Source organism: Girardinichthys multiradiatus, chromosome 8 (genome assembly GCF_021462225.1).
Source record: "Girardinichthys multiradiatus isolate DD_20200921_A chromosome 8, DD_fGirMul_XY1, whole genome shotgun sequence".
NCBI lineage: Eukaryota > Metazoa > Chordata > Actinopteri > Cyprinodontiformes > Goodeidae > Girardinichthys > Girardinichthys multiradiatus.
Genome location: NC_061801.1, coordinates 29,130,955 through 29,145,170, shown reverse-complemented (window position 1 = coordinate 29,145,170; position 14,216 = coordinate 29,130,955). Strand labels below are relative to the sequence as shown.

Genomic DNA, 14,216 nt, shown 5'->3' with positions numbered 1-14,216 from the left:
AAATAATATCAATTTTTCATTGTAACATTTTCCTCGGATTCTACTTTTCTTTGGTGATAATCTGGAATCCTAATTTGACCTGCATCCCTTGATCTTTCATTCTGGACATTTTTGACTGCTTCAGCATATCTTATGTTTTTAGTCATTTTAATTTGTTGAATTTCTTTTGCTTTCTTCCTTACCTCACATCCCCCGAATGTAACTCTATGTTGCCCTCCACAATTGCAACATTTTTCCTGGACATTTTCCCTACAATCTTCAATTCGATGGTCTTCTCCACACTTTGGACATCTTTGTTTACCTTTGCAGACAGCTGCAATGTGGCCTCATCTCTGACATTTATAACATCTTAGTGGTGGAGGAATGAAAGGCCTCACAAAAAAACTCAAATATCCTATTTTAACATTTTGTGGCAACACTGTTTCTTCAAAGTCTATTAAAATTGACCGGCTTCCTACTCTTTCTCCGTTTACATTTGTTGTCAACCCCTTGAATTTTTTTTACCTTTGCACCAACAATTCTTTTTTTTAAACTTGTCTATATCTTCCTCCAAAGGAATGCCATAAATTACCCCCCTAATGATTTTATTTTCTCCTGTAATCTTCCTCTCTGTCACTGTTTTCTTGCAAATGTTTTCAACTTGTAAAGCCTTTTTTCTTTGTTCTTCAGTATATTTCCATCTCTCAATACCTTCACCATTTCAACATCTATCTTGTGAAATAGGACTCAGGTTCTCTTTTTCTTCTTCATTTTTTAGTTTTAATATTATTTTGCATTCTTCCCTTCCAATTTTCCTCCTAACTACTCTCTCTTCTTCAGAACATTTTTCTTCCAGCTCTCTTTTACTCCTTTGGCTGTCTAACATCTTTCCTTCTTCTGCTTTACCTCTTCCCCATCCTCTCCCTCTACTTTCTGGTGTCCATTCATCAAAGTCCATATTGTCCTCCTGTGTGTCCATTCTGAACCATTCACATACCAGTTTATACCTTTTACCGCCACTTCCAAAAGTAAATAATCTCTTAGTATCTATCTGCTCGATACTTTTATCAAAATTCAGTCTCGGCAGGGATTAGTTGATCTGTCTTTCAGCGAGGAGTTTACGCTGCAGATGAAACAGAGAGCCCCTGCTGCTGCTTTCTGAGCCATCAATAACTGTCGACGGGCGACCACTGAGCTAACACTTCTTGTCAGATCACATATGTAACGGGGTTTTATTTTAACATCACTATTGATGTGAAGTTTGTCAAAATTGGTGTATTTATTCTTAAAATTCATTTTATTTAATAAAAAATTTATTTTTTTCCTGACTTTTATTGCTATATACATTTTTTATGTTACTCTTGTCAGTTGGTGGTTACCATAGCAACCAGTAACAGTCAGCTCTTCCCCTTTTTCTGTTGCTGTCTGTTGCTCTGGTATGTATAAGGATCAGCTCTGTGTTTTCTTAACAAATATGATTTTTTAACATATATTTTAGAATAATTTAATTATATACATTTTTTCATATTCGATTTTGCCATATTTTGTAAATGTTTTAAACTGTTATTGTAATTCATGTTGTGTATTTCAGCTGTGTTTAATGTTACAACTGCTAACTGTTTTATCAACTGTTCATTTGATTACTCAGTAGTTTGTCTAGAGTTATTTATTGTATTTTATTTAATGTATAGGGGCAGAAGCTGCTGGAGCTGCTAACCACCAACTTGTTTATTTGTCTCTTGTTAGAATAAATACAGAGAACCAGAATGTGTCTGTCGTGAAGTCAGCCTGCTGGATCAGAACGAACAAGAAGGGTTACACATATTCTAGAATGTCCTGTGCCGAAAACAAACAAACAAACAAACAAACAAATAAATTGATAAATAAATGTACAGAGTTCAGGGCACCTAATATAGAGCTGAAACTAAATATGTATTTTTTTTCAATTAAAATTTTAATTGTTCTTCCATTTTCAAAATAATAATAAAAAACGTTTCAAGTCCTTAATAAAAGTAAAACTGACCGATGGAAATATAGTCAGTTTGTGAAAGATTTGCCTACAGCGTGCGAGATAGTGATAATTCACACTCTGATCAGTAGATGGCAGTCGCGGTGCCTGCAGCGTGGTGTTCTTGTACGAAGAGGTAGACGCAGTTAAACAGCGGTACCCTAAGTGTAATAAGCTATCGTTATGAGATGTATGGCTGGTATTGATTGGGGAGCAGATCGAACATCATTAAAAAGAATTTATACAGGATTAATTAGATCAAATATTGATTATGGAAGTATAATTTATGGATCAGCAGCAAACACTCATCTTATAAAATTAGACAATATACAACATCAAGCTTTAAGAATTTGTACAGGAGCAATCAGAACCAGTCCAATAGCAGCACTTCAGGTAGAGATGGGAGAGATGCCATTAGATTTAAGAAGGAAACAGTTAGCAATAAATTACTGGATAAACTTACAAAGCAATAATCCGGATCATCTCACACATGATATTTTAAAACCATGCTGGGAAAAAGAAAAAAAACAAGTTAAGAGTTTTGGTTGGATTATCAATAATATAGCAGAAAAATTTCAAATATATGAAAAAGAAATAAGTTTAATGTTGCCTTTGCCAGTAGTGCCACCGTGGCTGTTACCAGAAGCAGTGGTGGATATGGTGTTGATGGAAAAGAAAAAGGATCCAAAATGTAGATTAGATTCAAGTATAATACAGGAATATATAAACAATTACTATCATTATGTCCAGATTTACACAGACGCATCAAAAACAGATGAAAAAATAGGAGTAGCATTTGTAATACCAGAATTTAAAATAAAAGTAGGAAAAAGAATTACAGATGGATTATCAGTATATTCAGGAGAATTATTAGCAATATTGTTAGCAGTGCAGTGGGTGGAGGATATAAAACCATTAAAAACAATCATTTGTTCAGACTCAAGTTCAGCATTATTAAGTTTAAAACATAATCATTCAGAGGGTAGACCAGACATTTTGTTGGAAATAAAACTTACTTTATTTAGAATACAAAGAATGGGATTAATATTAGTGTTTTTATGGGTACCAGCACATGTAGGAGTTGGAGGGAATGAGAAGGCGGACAGGATAGCAAAGAAGGCAACACAAAACAACATTAGCTTTATAATAAATATTAGTAGGTCAGAGGCAAGAAATATAATTAAACAGAGAATCAGGAAAGAGTGGCAAAAAAGGTGGGATGAAGAAAAGAAAGGAAGATGGTTTTACAGAATCAACAAGATAGTAGGAGAAGTAAGAACTGGAAGAAGGAGTAGAAAAGAGGAAAGATTAATTACAAGATTAAGACTAGGACATACAGGACTTAATTCTACATTGTTCAAGATAAAGAAACATAATACAGGAAAATGTGATTATTGTGGAGAGGAGGAAACAATAGAACATGTAATATTGAAGTGTCAGAAATATGAACAAGAAAGAACAATTTTAAGGAGAGAATTTGTAGGTATTAAAGAAAATTTTATATTGAGAGATACTTTGCAAAGAAGTTTAGGTAGCAAACATATTCAAATTATAATTAGATTTTTCAAAAGCACTAAATTAATAAATAAAATTTGATTGTTGTAATAGTAAATAAGATTTAAAACCATGAAGAACCACACTCCATACCAGTTGGTGGCGGTAATGCACATCTTCAAGTTATTTGCCAACTGCCAAAAAACAACACAGAAGAAGAAGAAGAAGTAATAAGCTATCGTGGCTAAATAGAAAAGGTGGACTTCACTAAGACGGACATATTGTACAGGAGGTAGAATATGCCTCGCTATGCGCAGTTAGTTATGGGCCCAGCTGGAAGCGGCAAGGTAACGTACCTGTATGTGCTGAGAGGCTTTGCTATGTTGTTTGGCTAACGTGTTGTGCTGTGGCATGAGGCTGTCCGGTCCTGTCCTGTTTTCTACACAGAGTAAAACTTGTTGCTGTTTTTTCAATATTTTTTCCTCCCCAGAGTACCTACTGCTCCACTATGGTTCAACATGCAGAGTCCTTAAACCGCTCTGTTCAGGTGGTCAACCTGGACCCGGCTGCTGAGTATTTTAATTACCCTGTAATGGCAGGTAAGTTACACTTAAGCCTATTTTTTTTGTTTTATATTGAGATTTAACGGCGAGAGCTACAGGAGAAAAATGTACACAAGCTTCATTAAAGCACGTGTATTTCAGTATATGAAGTAAAGCTGTCATGATGAATTAGCTCTCTATAAAAATAAAAAAATAAAATAACTATAAACATATATAGTAATTCTACTCAAGATTGTTGATGCTATTCACATTATGTTGTATTTGCGTTTTATTTGTGAATATTAACAAAGGGAAAGCCAATTGTTTTTTGTTGTTTTTTAATTTTTCTTCCTACTCCTTTCACTGATGGATCATATATAATTTTATGTAAATTTTAAGGTTTCGTATTTTTGTATAGCAAGTATGTGTGAAACATCCATTCTGAGTGTTCAGTGAAAATGTAGAACAATGTAGTCTATAAAAGTACAGAATTTTGATGTGAAGTATGTATAAGAAGTCCAAAGATTCAAATAGGCTTTTAAAATAATTACTTTGAAAGCAAAAACTGTTTATTATATACACAATGGTGCTTTGAAAAGTTAAGCAATTCATTGAGTGCATACATCTGCAGGGTTGTCAAAGTATTACCAAATGCAAAATGTGCATTCTTGTAATTATCTGTTAATGGATTTAACACGCCTTTTAAGTCCATTAACAGATATCTGTAAGCCATATTCTGTTTTTTTTCTCAGACATCCGTGAACTCATCCAGGTGGATGATGTGATGGAGGATGACACTCTGAGATTCGGCCCAAACGGAGGCCTGGTCTTCTGTATGGAGTACTTTGCCAACAACTTTGACTGGCTGGAGGAAAGCCTGGGTCATGTAGAAGATGACTACATATTGTTTGATTGCCCAGGTAAAAGTTCTGCTGTGGATTCAAGTTTTAATGAATGCTAAAGCTTTATAAATTCGGGGTTTATTTAAGTAACGCATTTATTTTCGAGGCAAAGTGGTTTTAATATGCTAGGTTTTTGTCATGTAAAATATGAAAAAGCATTTTTAAAATCTTTTTGTGTTGTTGTTGCATATCCTGTACAATTTAACTGAAAAGCAAACCTGTTGAAAAGAAAAATGTAAAAAAAAACAGCTGCTTTTGATTCAGTTTAAGCATTCAGTTTTCTTGGGTCCACACCTGTCATTGATTATAGTTGTAAATGGAAAGATGAGAAACTGGTCAAGGAATTTTCCAAGACACCAACAGTAACAAGGAAGGAGCTACTGAAATTTCTTACTTATACTCTTTGTTTTATAAGAGTAACAACAGTCTCCTCTATTCTCCATATGTCAAAAGTAGGGTTGCTGAAGATGAAGATAATGTGGCCAATCATACATCCAAATCAACAAAGTTGGCTTCACCAAAGGGAAATTAAAGTTGTAGAATTGAGAGTGGAGTTGTTGAGTGGGCACCCCATATTCAGAACCTATTGGTCCTAACCGCAGCCTTCCGGAGTTCGATCCCCATCCTTAGGATCTTTACTGCATGTCTCTCTGCCCATTTCCTGTCTAACTGCTGTGAATAAAGGCCACTAGATACTTTAATGTTGGAATGGTTTACTGATGGAAAAGTGTCAGTTATGCATGACTGATACAGCTGTCCTCCCACTTTAACAGGTCAGATTGAACTTTACACACACCTCCCTGTGATGAGGCAGCTGGTGGAGCAGCTCCAGCAGTGGGAGTTTCGGGTTTGCGGGGTCTTTTTGGTAGACTCACAGTTTATGGTCGAGTCTTTTAAGGTAACTTTCTCTCAGTTGATTTTTTTTTCTTTTTTTTGTGCTGGAGCATAGTTTTTTGATTGTTCTTTTAATGTAGTTTTTTTTAACCCCTGTTCCTTTATTTTCCTGTGAAGAACTAAATGATTAAAGTTGCTATTCAAATAAACTTGTTTTGCCTGTGATGCACATTGAGTTTTCCCTTTTCTTGAACTTAGTTCATCTCTGGAGTTATGGCTGCCTTGAGTGCCATGGTGATATTAGAAATTCCTCAAGTAAACATCATGACAAAAATGGACCTGCTTAGTCCAAAAGCCAAGAAGGAAATTGAAAAGTAAGTTATAAATGAATGGAAACAAACTTTTATATTAGGTTGTTACATTTCCACTGAATACTTGCAACAAAATGCTTGTAAACAAAAGATTGTCTACTTGTCAACTTCATTGAGGATGCTTTTTATCTGTCAGATTTTAACTGTACATTGCCTGTTCTGTTTCTAGATCCAGTTATGGACCTCGGCAATTGTTCTCTTCTTTGCGAGTTAAAATCTTTTTCTTTATGTATTTACAAGGTACTTGGACCCAGATATGTACTCCATGATGGAAGATAACTCTGAGTCTTTCAGAAGCAAAAAGTTCAAGAAGCTTAATAAAGCAATTTGTGGTTTGGTAAGTTGAGTCTTAGTTTTGGTGTTTTAAGGTTTTTGCAGTTTCTATTCAGAAAAAAAAAACCTTTGTGTGTGTGTGTCCAGATAGATGACTACAGCATGGTAAGATTCCTGCCTTTTGACCGCACAGATGAGGAGGGCATTAATATAGTTCTGCAGAACATTGACTTCTCCATACAATATGGAGAGGACCTGGAGGTTAAGGAGCCTAAGGTAAAATAACAGAACCTTGGAACTTCCTGAAACTAAAAATTATTACACAGTTCCTTGCTGTACAATTTTTTCCACATTCGTGTGACCTAATGCAATACATCAACATAAAGTAGTGCATTATTTTGAAGTGACAGATACTTGACCAGAGGTCTCTCAGCTGCTTCTCTGAAAAATGTGGTGCTTGGCCAACTATCAGTTTACATGAACACCCATGTATAAGTAGGTTTTCAGCTATGCCATACCTAAAGAAAAAAAAATCTAATAAAATACATTGAAGTTTTTGGTTGTAATGCAATAAAATGTAATGTAAAAAGTCAATGGTGTATGAACAATTGTGTGAGGCACATTTATTTATTTATATATATATATATATATATATATATATATATATATATATAAACAAAAACAAATATAATTACAATTACCGTGCAAAAGTTTTAGGCAGGTGTGAAAAAATGATGTAAACACAGAATGCTTTCAGATATATAAATGACTGTTTATTTTTATCAATTTACAAAATGTTAAGTGAGCAAACCTAAACATACAGTCAAAGTCTCTTTAGTGTAAAGAAGAACAAGAGTTACTGGAAGTGATGGTATGGCCCCCAGAGAGCCCTGATCTCAACATCATGGAGTGTGTCTGGGATTACATGACGAGACAGAAGGATGTGAGAAAGCCTACATCCACAGAAGGTCTGTGGTTAGTTCTTCAAGATGTTTGGAACAACCTACCAGCCGAGCTCCTTCAAAAACTGTGTACCTAGAAGAATTGATGCTGTTTTTAAGGCAAAGGGTTGTCACACCAAATATTGATTTGATTTAGATTTCTCTTGCATTCACTGCATTTTGTTGATTGATTGAAAATAGATTAATAACATTTCCATTTTTGAAAGCATTCTTTGTTTACAGGATTTTTTCACACCTGCCCAAAACCTTTGCACAGTACTGTGTATATATAATAATAAAATGAATACTTGTATGCTTTCCCCATTGACAGGAGCTTGATGAAGAGCAGCCCAACCTAAATTATGATGACATATTTCAAGACAAAGTCATCAGCTGAGGATTAATAGGACCATGGAGTAGGAAGCTGTTATGTGCACATAGACAGTGGATGAAGTTCAACTTGAATGATGGATATCATTGCATGAATATTTGTAGAAAAGCAGACTGTGGACTTGCATAAACTTATTTTTCTTTTTTTAAATAACTTATACCATTTAAAAAAGAAACTGATTTATGTTCTGTTATTTTAGAGCTGTGTACACGTGCAAGACTTTGCTATTTAATAGATTTATTAATGAAATATATTTTTAAAATAAAACATTGCATAAAATGGACAACTTGCCTGTGTTTTATTTTTTAATGGGAAAATGAGCTTGTGCGCGCCCCCACGTGGCTGCAACGCCACATAACACGTGGCCACTTCCTGTAAAGCTGAAGGGTGGGACAAGCGGAAGAAGCAGAGGATTGGGGGGTGCTTGTACATTTTTCTGCCGAGCAGTTGGGATTTATACGTTTCATTCAACATGCCGGTGAGTACACCCTGTGCGATAAAAGACAAGTTTAAGCTCGTATCTAACAGGAGCTAAACATTAGAATTACCTGACTAGATCAAACTGCCTTCCGGTTAACGTTAGCTCTGGAGACACGTCTAGCACAGTAGGCTAGCTACTATAGCATTCGGTTCTTATTTGCTGGTGTTTGACTTGCGGCAGGTGACATTCAGCTCTTGGTGTACTGTATTTAATCTCAGTTTTGCATTTTATATGTATAAACAATATGTTTAATGCACTCTTTAAAAAAAAAAGTGACAGGAGTTGTCGTTTTTTTTTTTTTTTTCCAGGCTTATCACTCAAGCTTGATGGTACCTGAAACCAGGATGGTGGGGAACATAGCCCTGCTCCCCGTCAAAACACAGTTTAAGGGACCAGCAAGAGGAGACGGTAAGGGTTCCTCCATCCTTATGTTTTATTAAAACGTTTCAGCTTTCTGCACATATGTGCGTTGTTGGATGCATTGAGTTCCTGATTCATTACTGAGCTTCACTTCCTTATATGGTCCGAAGATTGCAAACTTAGATGGTACCTTTCCTCCAACTTCTGCTTTGTGATTTTGAGTTATACATCTCATAATTTCAGAGTTACAGCTGTAAGCAGTATGCACTCATTTTCCAAAGGCTCTCATTCAATAACTCCATACTGATCGGTACCCAAACAATAGAGATGTCTATGATGAAAAATGGTCCACTGAAAACTCGTTTGTTTTTATTATTTCAGGCATAGATTTGGACATCATAGATGAAGCAATCTACTACTTCAAGGCCAATGTTTTCTTTAAGAACTATGAAATCAAGGTAAGAGCTCAATAAATTATTACAAAGGATTTAAAAATGTGTTTTTCCTAATCTTTCTATACTCTCAATGTCATTTTCATTAACACTCTGTTCTTCTAAAACTACACAGTCAGCTTAGGTACTTAAAAAAGGCCAAGATGAAAAGATTTAAACATAGCACTTGTGAAATTGTAACCAAGTAAAGTATATAATAATGACGCATTTAAGTAAATAAGCCAATGTCTCTGTAATCTGTTTCTTGTAGCAGCTTCATATTTCTCCACATGCCCTGGCTTGCTTCATCTCATACCTTTCATCCTCTCAGCAACAGTTCTCTGACACTTGCCCTGAAGTATTAAAGGCATATATCAGGGATACGTTTTTTCAAGCTTTAATTTTTAGTTGTTTGTGCTTGTAGTCCACAATAGTTATATTCATTCCTATGTCTAAAATCAAGAGCTAAAAAAGGGAACATTAAACAGCCAAGAAAGCAGCTAAAAAGATTTCAAAGACCGACGTTAAATACAGAATGCTGACCTAGGTTGTCGGTGCATAACAGAATAACCACCCTGGAAGAAATCAGTGATGGCAATATGCCTCAGCATGTTGGTTCCAAACAGCTATCACTGAAGCAGCTTACTTTTTTATTAGCGCTTCATGCAGGGGTTCTGCACCTCTCACTATTCTACACATACAGATCCTTCTCAAAATATTAGCATATTGTGATAAAGTTAATTATTTTCCATAATGTAATGATGAAAATTCAACATTCATATATTTTAGATTCATTGTACACTAACTGAAATATTTCAGGTCTTTTATTGTCTTAATACGGATGATTTTGGCATACAGCTCATGAAAACCCAAAATTCCTATCTCACAAAATTAGCATATCATTAAAAGGGTCTCTAAACGAGCTATGAACCTAATCATCTGAATCAACTAGTTAACTCTAAACACCTGCAAAAGATTCCTGAGGCCTTTAAAACTCCCAGCCTGGTTCATCACTCAAAACCCCAATCATGGGTAAGACTGCCGACCTGACTGCTGTCCAGAAGGCCACTATTGACACCCTCAAGCAAGAGGGTAAGACACAGAAAGACATTTCTGAACGAATAGGCTGTTCCCAGAGTGCTGTATCAAGGCACCTCAGTGGGAAGTCTGTGGGAAGGAAAAAGTGTGGCAGAAAACGCTGCACAACGAGAAGAGGTGACCGGACCCTGAGGAAGACTGTGGAGAAGGGCCGATTCCTGACCTTGGGGGACCTGCGGAAGCAGTGGACTGAGTCTGGAGTAGAAACATCCAGAGCCACCGTGCACAGGTGTGTGCAGGAAATGGGCTACAGGTGCTGCATTCCCCAGGTCAAGCCACTTTTGAACCAGAAACAGCGGCAGAAGCGCCTGACCTGGGCTACAGAGAAGCAGCACTGGACTGTTGCTCAGTGGTCCAAAGTACTTTTTTCGGATGAAAGCAAATTCTGCATGTCATTCGGAAATCAAGGTGCCAGAGTCTGGAGGAAGACTGGGGAGAAGGAAATGCCAAAATGCCAGAAGTCCAGTGTCAAGTACACACAGTCAGTGATGGTCTGGGGTGCCGTGTCAGCTGCTGGTGTTGGTCCACTGTGTTTTATCAAGGGCAGGGTCAATGCAGCTAGCTATCAGGAGATTTTGGAGCACTTCATGCTTCCATCTGCTGAAAAGCTTTATGGAGATGAAGATTTCATTTTTCAGCACGACCTGGCACCTGCTCACAGTGCTAAAACCACTGGTAAATGGTTTACTGACCATGGTATCACTGTGCTCAATTGGCCTGCCAACTCTCCTGACCTGAACCCCATAGAGAATCTGTGGGATATTGTGAAGAGAACGTTGAGAGACTCAAGACCCAACAATCTGGATGAGCTAAAGGCCGCTATCGAAGCATCCTGGGCCTCCATAAGACCTCAGCAGTGCCACAGGCTGATTGCCTCCATGTCACGCCGCATTGAAGCAGTCATTTCTGCAAAAGGATTCCCGACCAAGTATTGAGTGCATAACTGTACATGATTATTTGAAGGTTCACGTTTTATGTATTAAAAACACTTTTATTTTATTGGTCGGATGAAATATGCTAATTTTGTGAGATAGGAATTTTGGGTTTTCATGAGCTGTATGCCACAATCATCCGTATTAAGACAATAAAAGACCTGAAATATTTCAGTTAGTGTGCAATGAATCTAAAATATATGAATGTTAAATTTTCATCATGGCATTATGGAAAATAATGAACTTCATCACAATATGCTAATATTTTGAGAAGGACCTGTAATCAGTCTGTGTTTTATTTGTGAGGGTTTAACTCTACTATAGTAACATAGCTATCAAAACCCTACTCAGAGGTCATTGTCTGTCATGCAACTCGGTGTGTACGTCTCTCTGAATTTTGTTTTCTCAAAACTTGTTGGGTCCTTCAGTAATTTCAATGGAAAAAAGTTTGGGAGAGCAGTTATTGATTTAATGTAATCTGTGGATGTCAGCAAATGTTTTGTGCTGAAAGCACACAGAGAATGTAAAATTACACATTTTCTTACCTTTATAGGCCGTATGCTCATAGACTCTACCGGTCACTTCAGTGGTCTGACTGTTCTCCACTAGAGCATCCGTCATCTCCTCGATAAACAGTGTTGTGTCCTTTTTTTTTTTTTTTTTTTTTGGCTTTGTTTGTTCCTTTCCTGAAAGCTGTGTGTTTGTATAAAAGACAATGAAAGTCCTTTCAACTGACCAAATACATCACTGGCGAGCAGAGTTTGAATGGACGACACCTGAAATATTATTACCTGCATCTAAGCACTCCCTTGCAATTGCAGTATTGTACGCACCTCAATTGTGATCCAATATTTTGTGAAGCTCTACATAATAGTGAGTTTTTATTAACAATTCAATGATTTAAATCTGTGTTTTTCAGAATGAGGCTGACAGGACACTGATCTATGTTACACTCTACATTTCTGAATGCCTAAAGAAGCTGCAGAAGGTACATTTGTACGGCACAGTATAAACAGCTAATCGCACATGCTTTTTAAAGATATATTAGCAGTTAAAATGCTACTGTTAAAGTAGTTGTACTGTCTCGATCTAAAGCTGATAAAGTCTTTGTATTTTTTTGCATACTTTAATGAGGCAGTAACTGACTGAAATGACCTTTTTAAGAAGGTGACCTTAAAACTGATCTGTTTTGGGATTATGTGTAAATCTTTCCAGTGCAGCTCCAGGAGCCAAGGGGAGAAGGAGATGTACACTCTGGGAATCACAAATTTTCCCATTCCTGGAGAACCTGGCTTTCCTCTTAATGCGATGTATGTCAAGCCCGCAAACAAGCAGGAAGACGGTGAGATGGAGCTTGCTTGTGATGAGCTTTTTAGAAACCAAAAAATGGAAGACCGCAGAGAAAATGTTCAGTGCAAGTCCTGCTGCTGATTAAAGCTAGTCATCATGCATTTTGATTTATTTAATTTTTCCTGTGTAACACAGGTTAAACAATGACACAAAAACACAACTATTAAAAATGTAAATGGTTGTGAACACCAAAAATTAAATGTATTTATTTTTCTGTCTCAGAGGCTATGAGGGCATACCTGCAGCAGCTTCGCCAGGAAACTGGTTTAAGGCTATGTGATCGTGTGTTTGACCCTCAAACAGACAAACCCAGCAAGGTAAGTCTTATACTTTTGGGCTAATTTGAATTTTCTTTCTCATATAAAAAATTAAACATAAGGCTCAGTGTTGTTGCTGCTGTGGCTTTGAAAATAGTTAAGTTCTACGACTAGCCTAAGTTCTGTGAACTTTGAGAAAAATTAAGCTAGTTCTCTATGTTACATAATATTGTTTGCAGAGATGGGCCCAGGTTGGAAAAAATATGCAAAATGAGATGGACCAGTGTGTTGCCATTAGAAATGTTTTTATTTTAATTTTACTTTTGGTTAAAGAAATGTAATATAAACTGAAAGACAAAAACAAATTGGTCCTGTCCCTGTTGTTTCTGCTTGCATTGAGCTTTTAAACTCTGTTCATTAGCTCAATAGGAATAGCAAGTTGGAAATGCTTAAGAGTAACACTTTGTTCTGTGGATATGAAATGTGCTGCTAAGCAAATATGAGTGGCAGAGCTAGCCATCCTCTATCTGTGTATTGGTGCACCCCAGCTCCTCAGGTGATAGAGCTTTCAAGATGGGCTGGAATGTGGTCACTGAAACCAGACATGGTGAAGAGGCTGGTTATTCTGGCTCTAAATTTATGATGTCAGAAGATAATGTGACTAAAGCAGATATTTGTAATGGTACTGTTAGTTCCTGCTGACAAACCAAGATGTTAACCCCTTTGAGTTTAAATATCTACTGCTATTTCCTTTGCGTTGTGAAAGGAAAGAACTTTATAGCCCTGGGAGAACTCAAATGCTGAACTTTAAAGATTTATATTACTGCAATACAGGCTAAAAATTCATATTTTTATGTTAAAGCAACACTGTTTAGTCTTTAAAAGGGAATTGAAAGGTTTTGTTTTGAAAATGTTTTTCAAATCAAAATTGAAAAACCTATTGGAATTGAAGTTGGTACATTAAAAGCTTTGAGCCTGCTTTCTCCATACATTCTCATTCCTTTATGTAATCCAGAATCATTTTAAGAAGCTCTTTGTTTTTCAATTTTAAATGAAAGACGGACCAGACTTGTTGCCCCTCCGTAAAATATTATTATTGAGAATACCAGTGCTTTAACTGGTTGTCCTAACCAATGTTGGTTTATTTTTCAGTGGTGGCTGTGCTTTGTGAAGAGGCAGTTCATGAACAAAAGTCTCTCTGCTCCTGGACAATGAATCTAAGGGGACTCAGAAGCTGGAAAAAAGCGAGTTTGATTTTCTGTTAAAATTTTATACTGTTTGACTTTAAAAAAACAACTATATGTTCACTTGTCTGGATGTTGATCATATTGGGCTGGTGCTTAATTCAATAAAGAAATCTCAAGAGATCAGAGAGATGTGTAATGCTGGCTTTTATTATTCCTTTACATATTCTACCGTGTGTACTTTCTTAAATTGAGTCATGACAAAAATGAGCTGGAAGGAAATCTTAAAATCATACCTCCATTACATGCGGCACTACTAGAGTAAAGCATCTTGTCCAAACTGAGCTGTTTTTTGTTTTCACTGAACAAAAAAATGCAGTAGATTGCT

General features: G+C 36.4%; 2 protein-coding genes across 3 annotated transcripts; both read left to right on the top strand.

The window, feature by feature from the left end:
• The first annotated feature begins 1,349 nt into the window (after positions 1 to 1,349).
• gpn3 (GPN-loop GTPase 3) lies at positions 1,350 to 8,018 on the top strand. 2 transcript variants are annotated; one of them, XM_047372551.1, is made up of 9 exons: positions 1,803 to 2,154; positions 3,709 to 3,828; positions 3,972 to 4,080; positions 4,776 to 4,943; positions 5,699 to 5,823; positions 6,018 to 6,133; positions 6,371 to 6,467; positions 6,551 to 6,679; positions 7,676 to 8,018. In XM_047372551.1, the coding sequence occupies exons 2-9, from the start codon at positions 3,781 to 3,783 to the stop codon at positions 7,739 to 7,741; spliced, it is 858 nt and encodes a 285-aa protein (XP_047228507.1). In that variant the 5' UTR covers positions 1,803 to 2,154; positions 3,709 to 3,780; the 3' UTR covers positions 7,742 to 8,018. The 2 variants fall into 2 exon arrangements, with proteins under 2 accessions (XP_047228508.1, XP_047228507.1); XM_047372552.1 differs by lacking the exons at positions 1,803 to 2,154; positions 3,709 to 3,828 and adding an exon at positions 1,350 to 1,415.
• A 58-nt stretch (positions 8,019 to 8,076) lies between these two features.
• On the top strand, positions 8,077 to 14,016 carry arpc3 (actin related protein 2/3 complex, subunit 3). The gene is made up of 7 exons (XM_047372556.1): positions 8,077 to 8,213; positions 8,525 to 8,624; positions 8,958 to 9,034; positions 11,957 to 12,025; positions 12,253 to 12,379; positions 12,610 to 12,704; positions 13,797 to 14,016. The coding sequence occupies exons 1-7, from the start codon at positions 8,208 to 8,210 to the stop codon at positions 13,857 to 13,859; spliced, it is 537 nt and encodes a 178-aa protein (XP_047228512.1). The 5' UTR covers positions 8,077 to 8,207; the 3' UTR covers positions 13,860 to 14,016.
• The last annotated feature ends 200 nt before the right edge of the window (positions 14,017 to 14,216 follow it).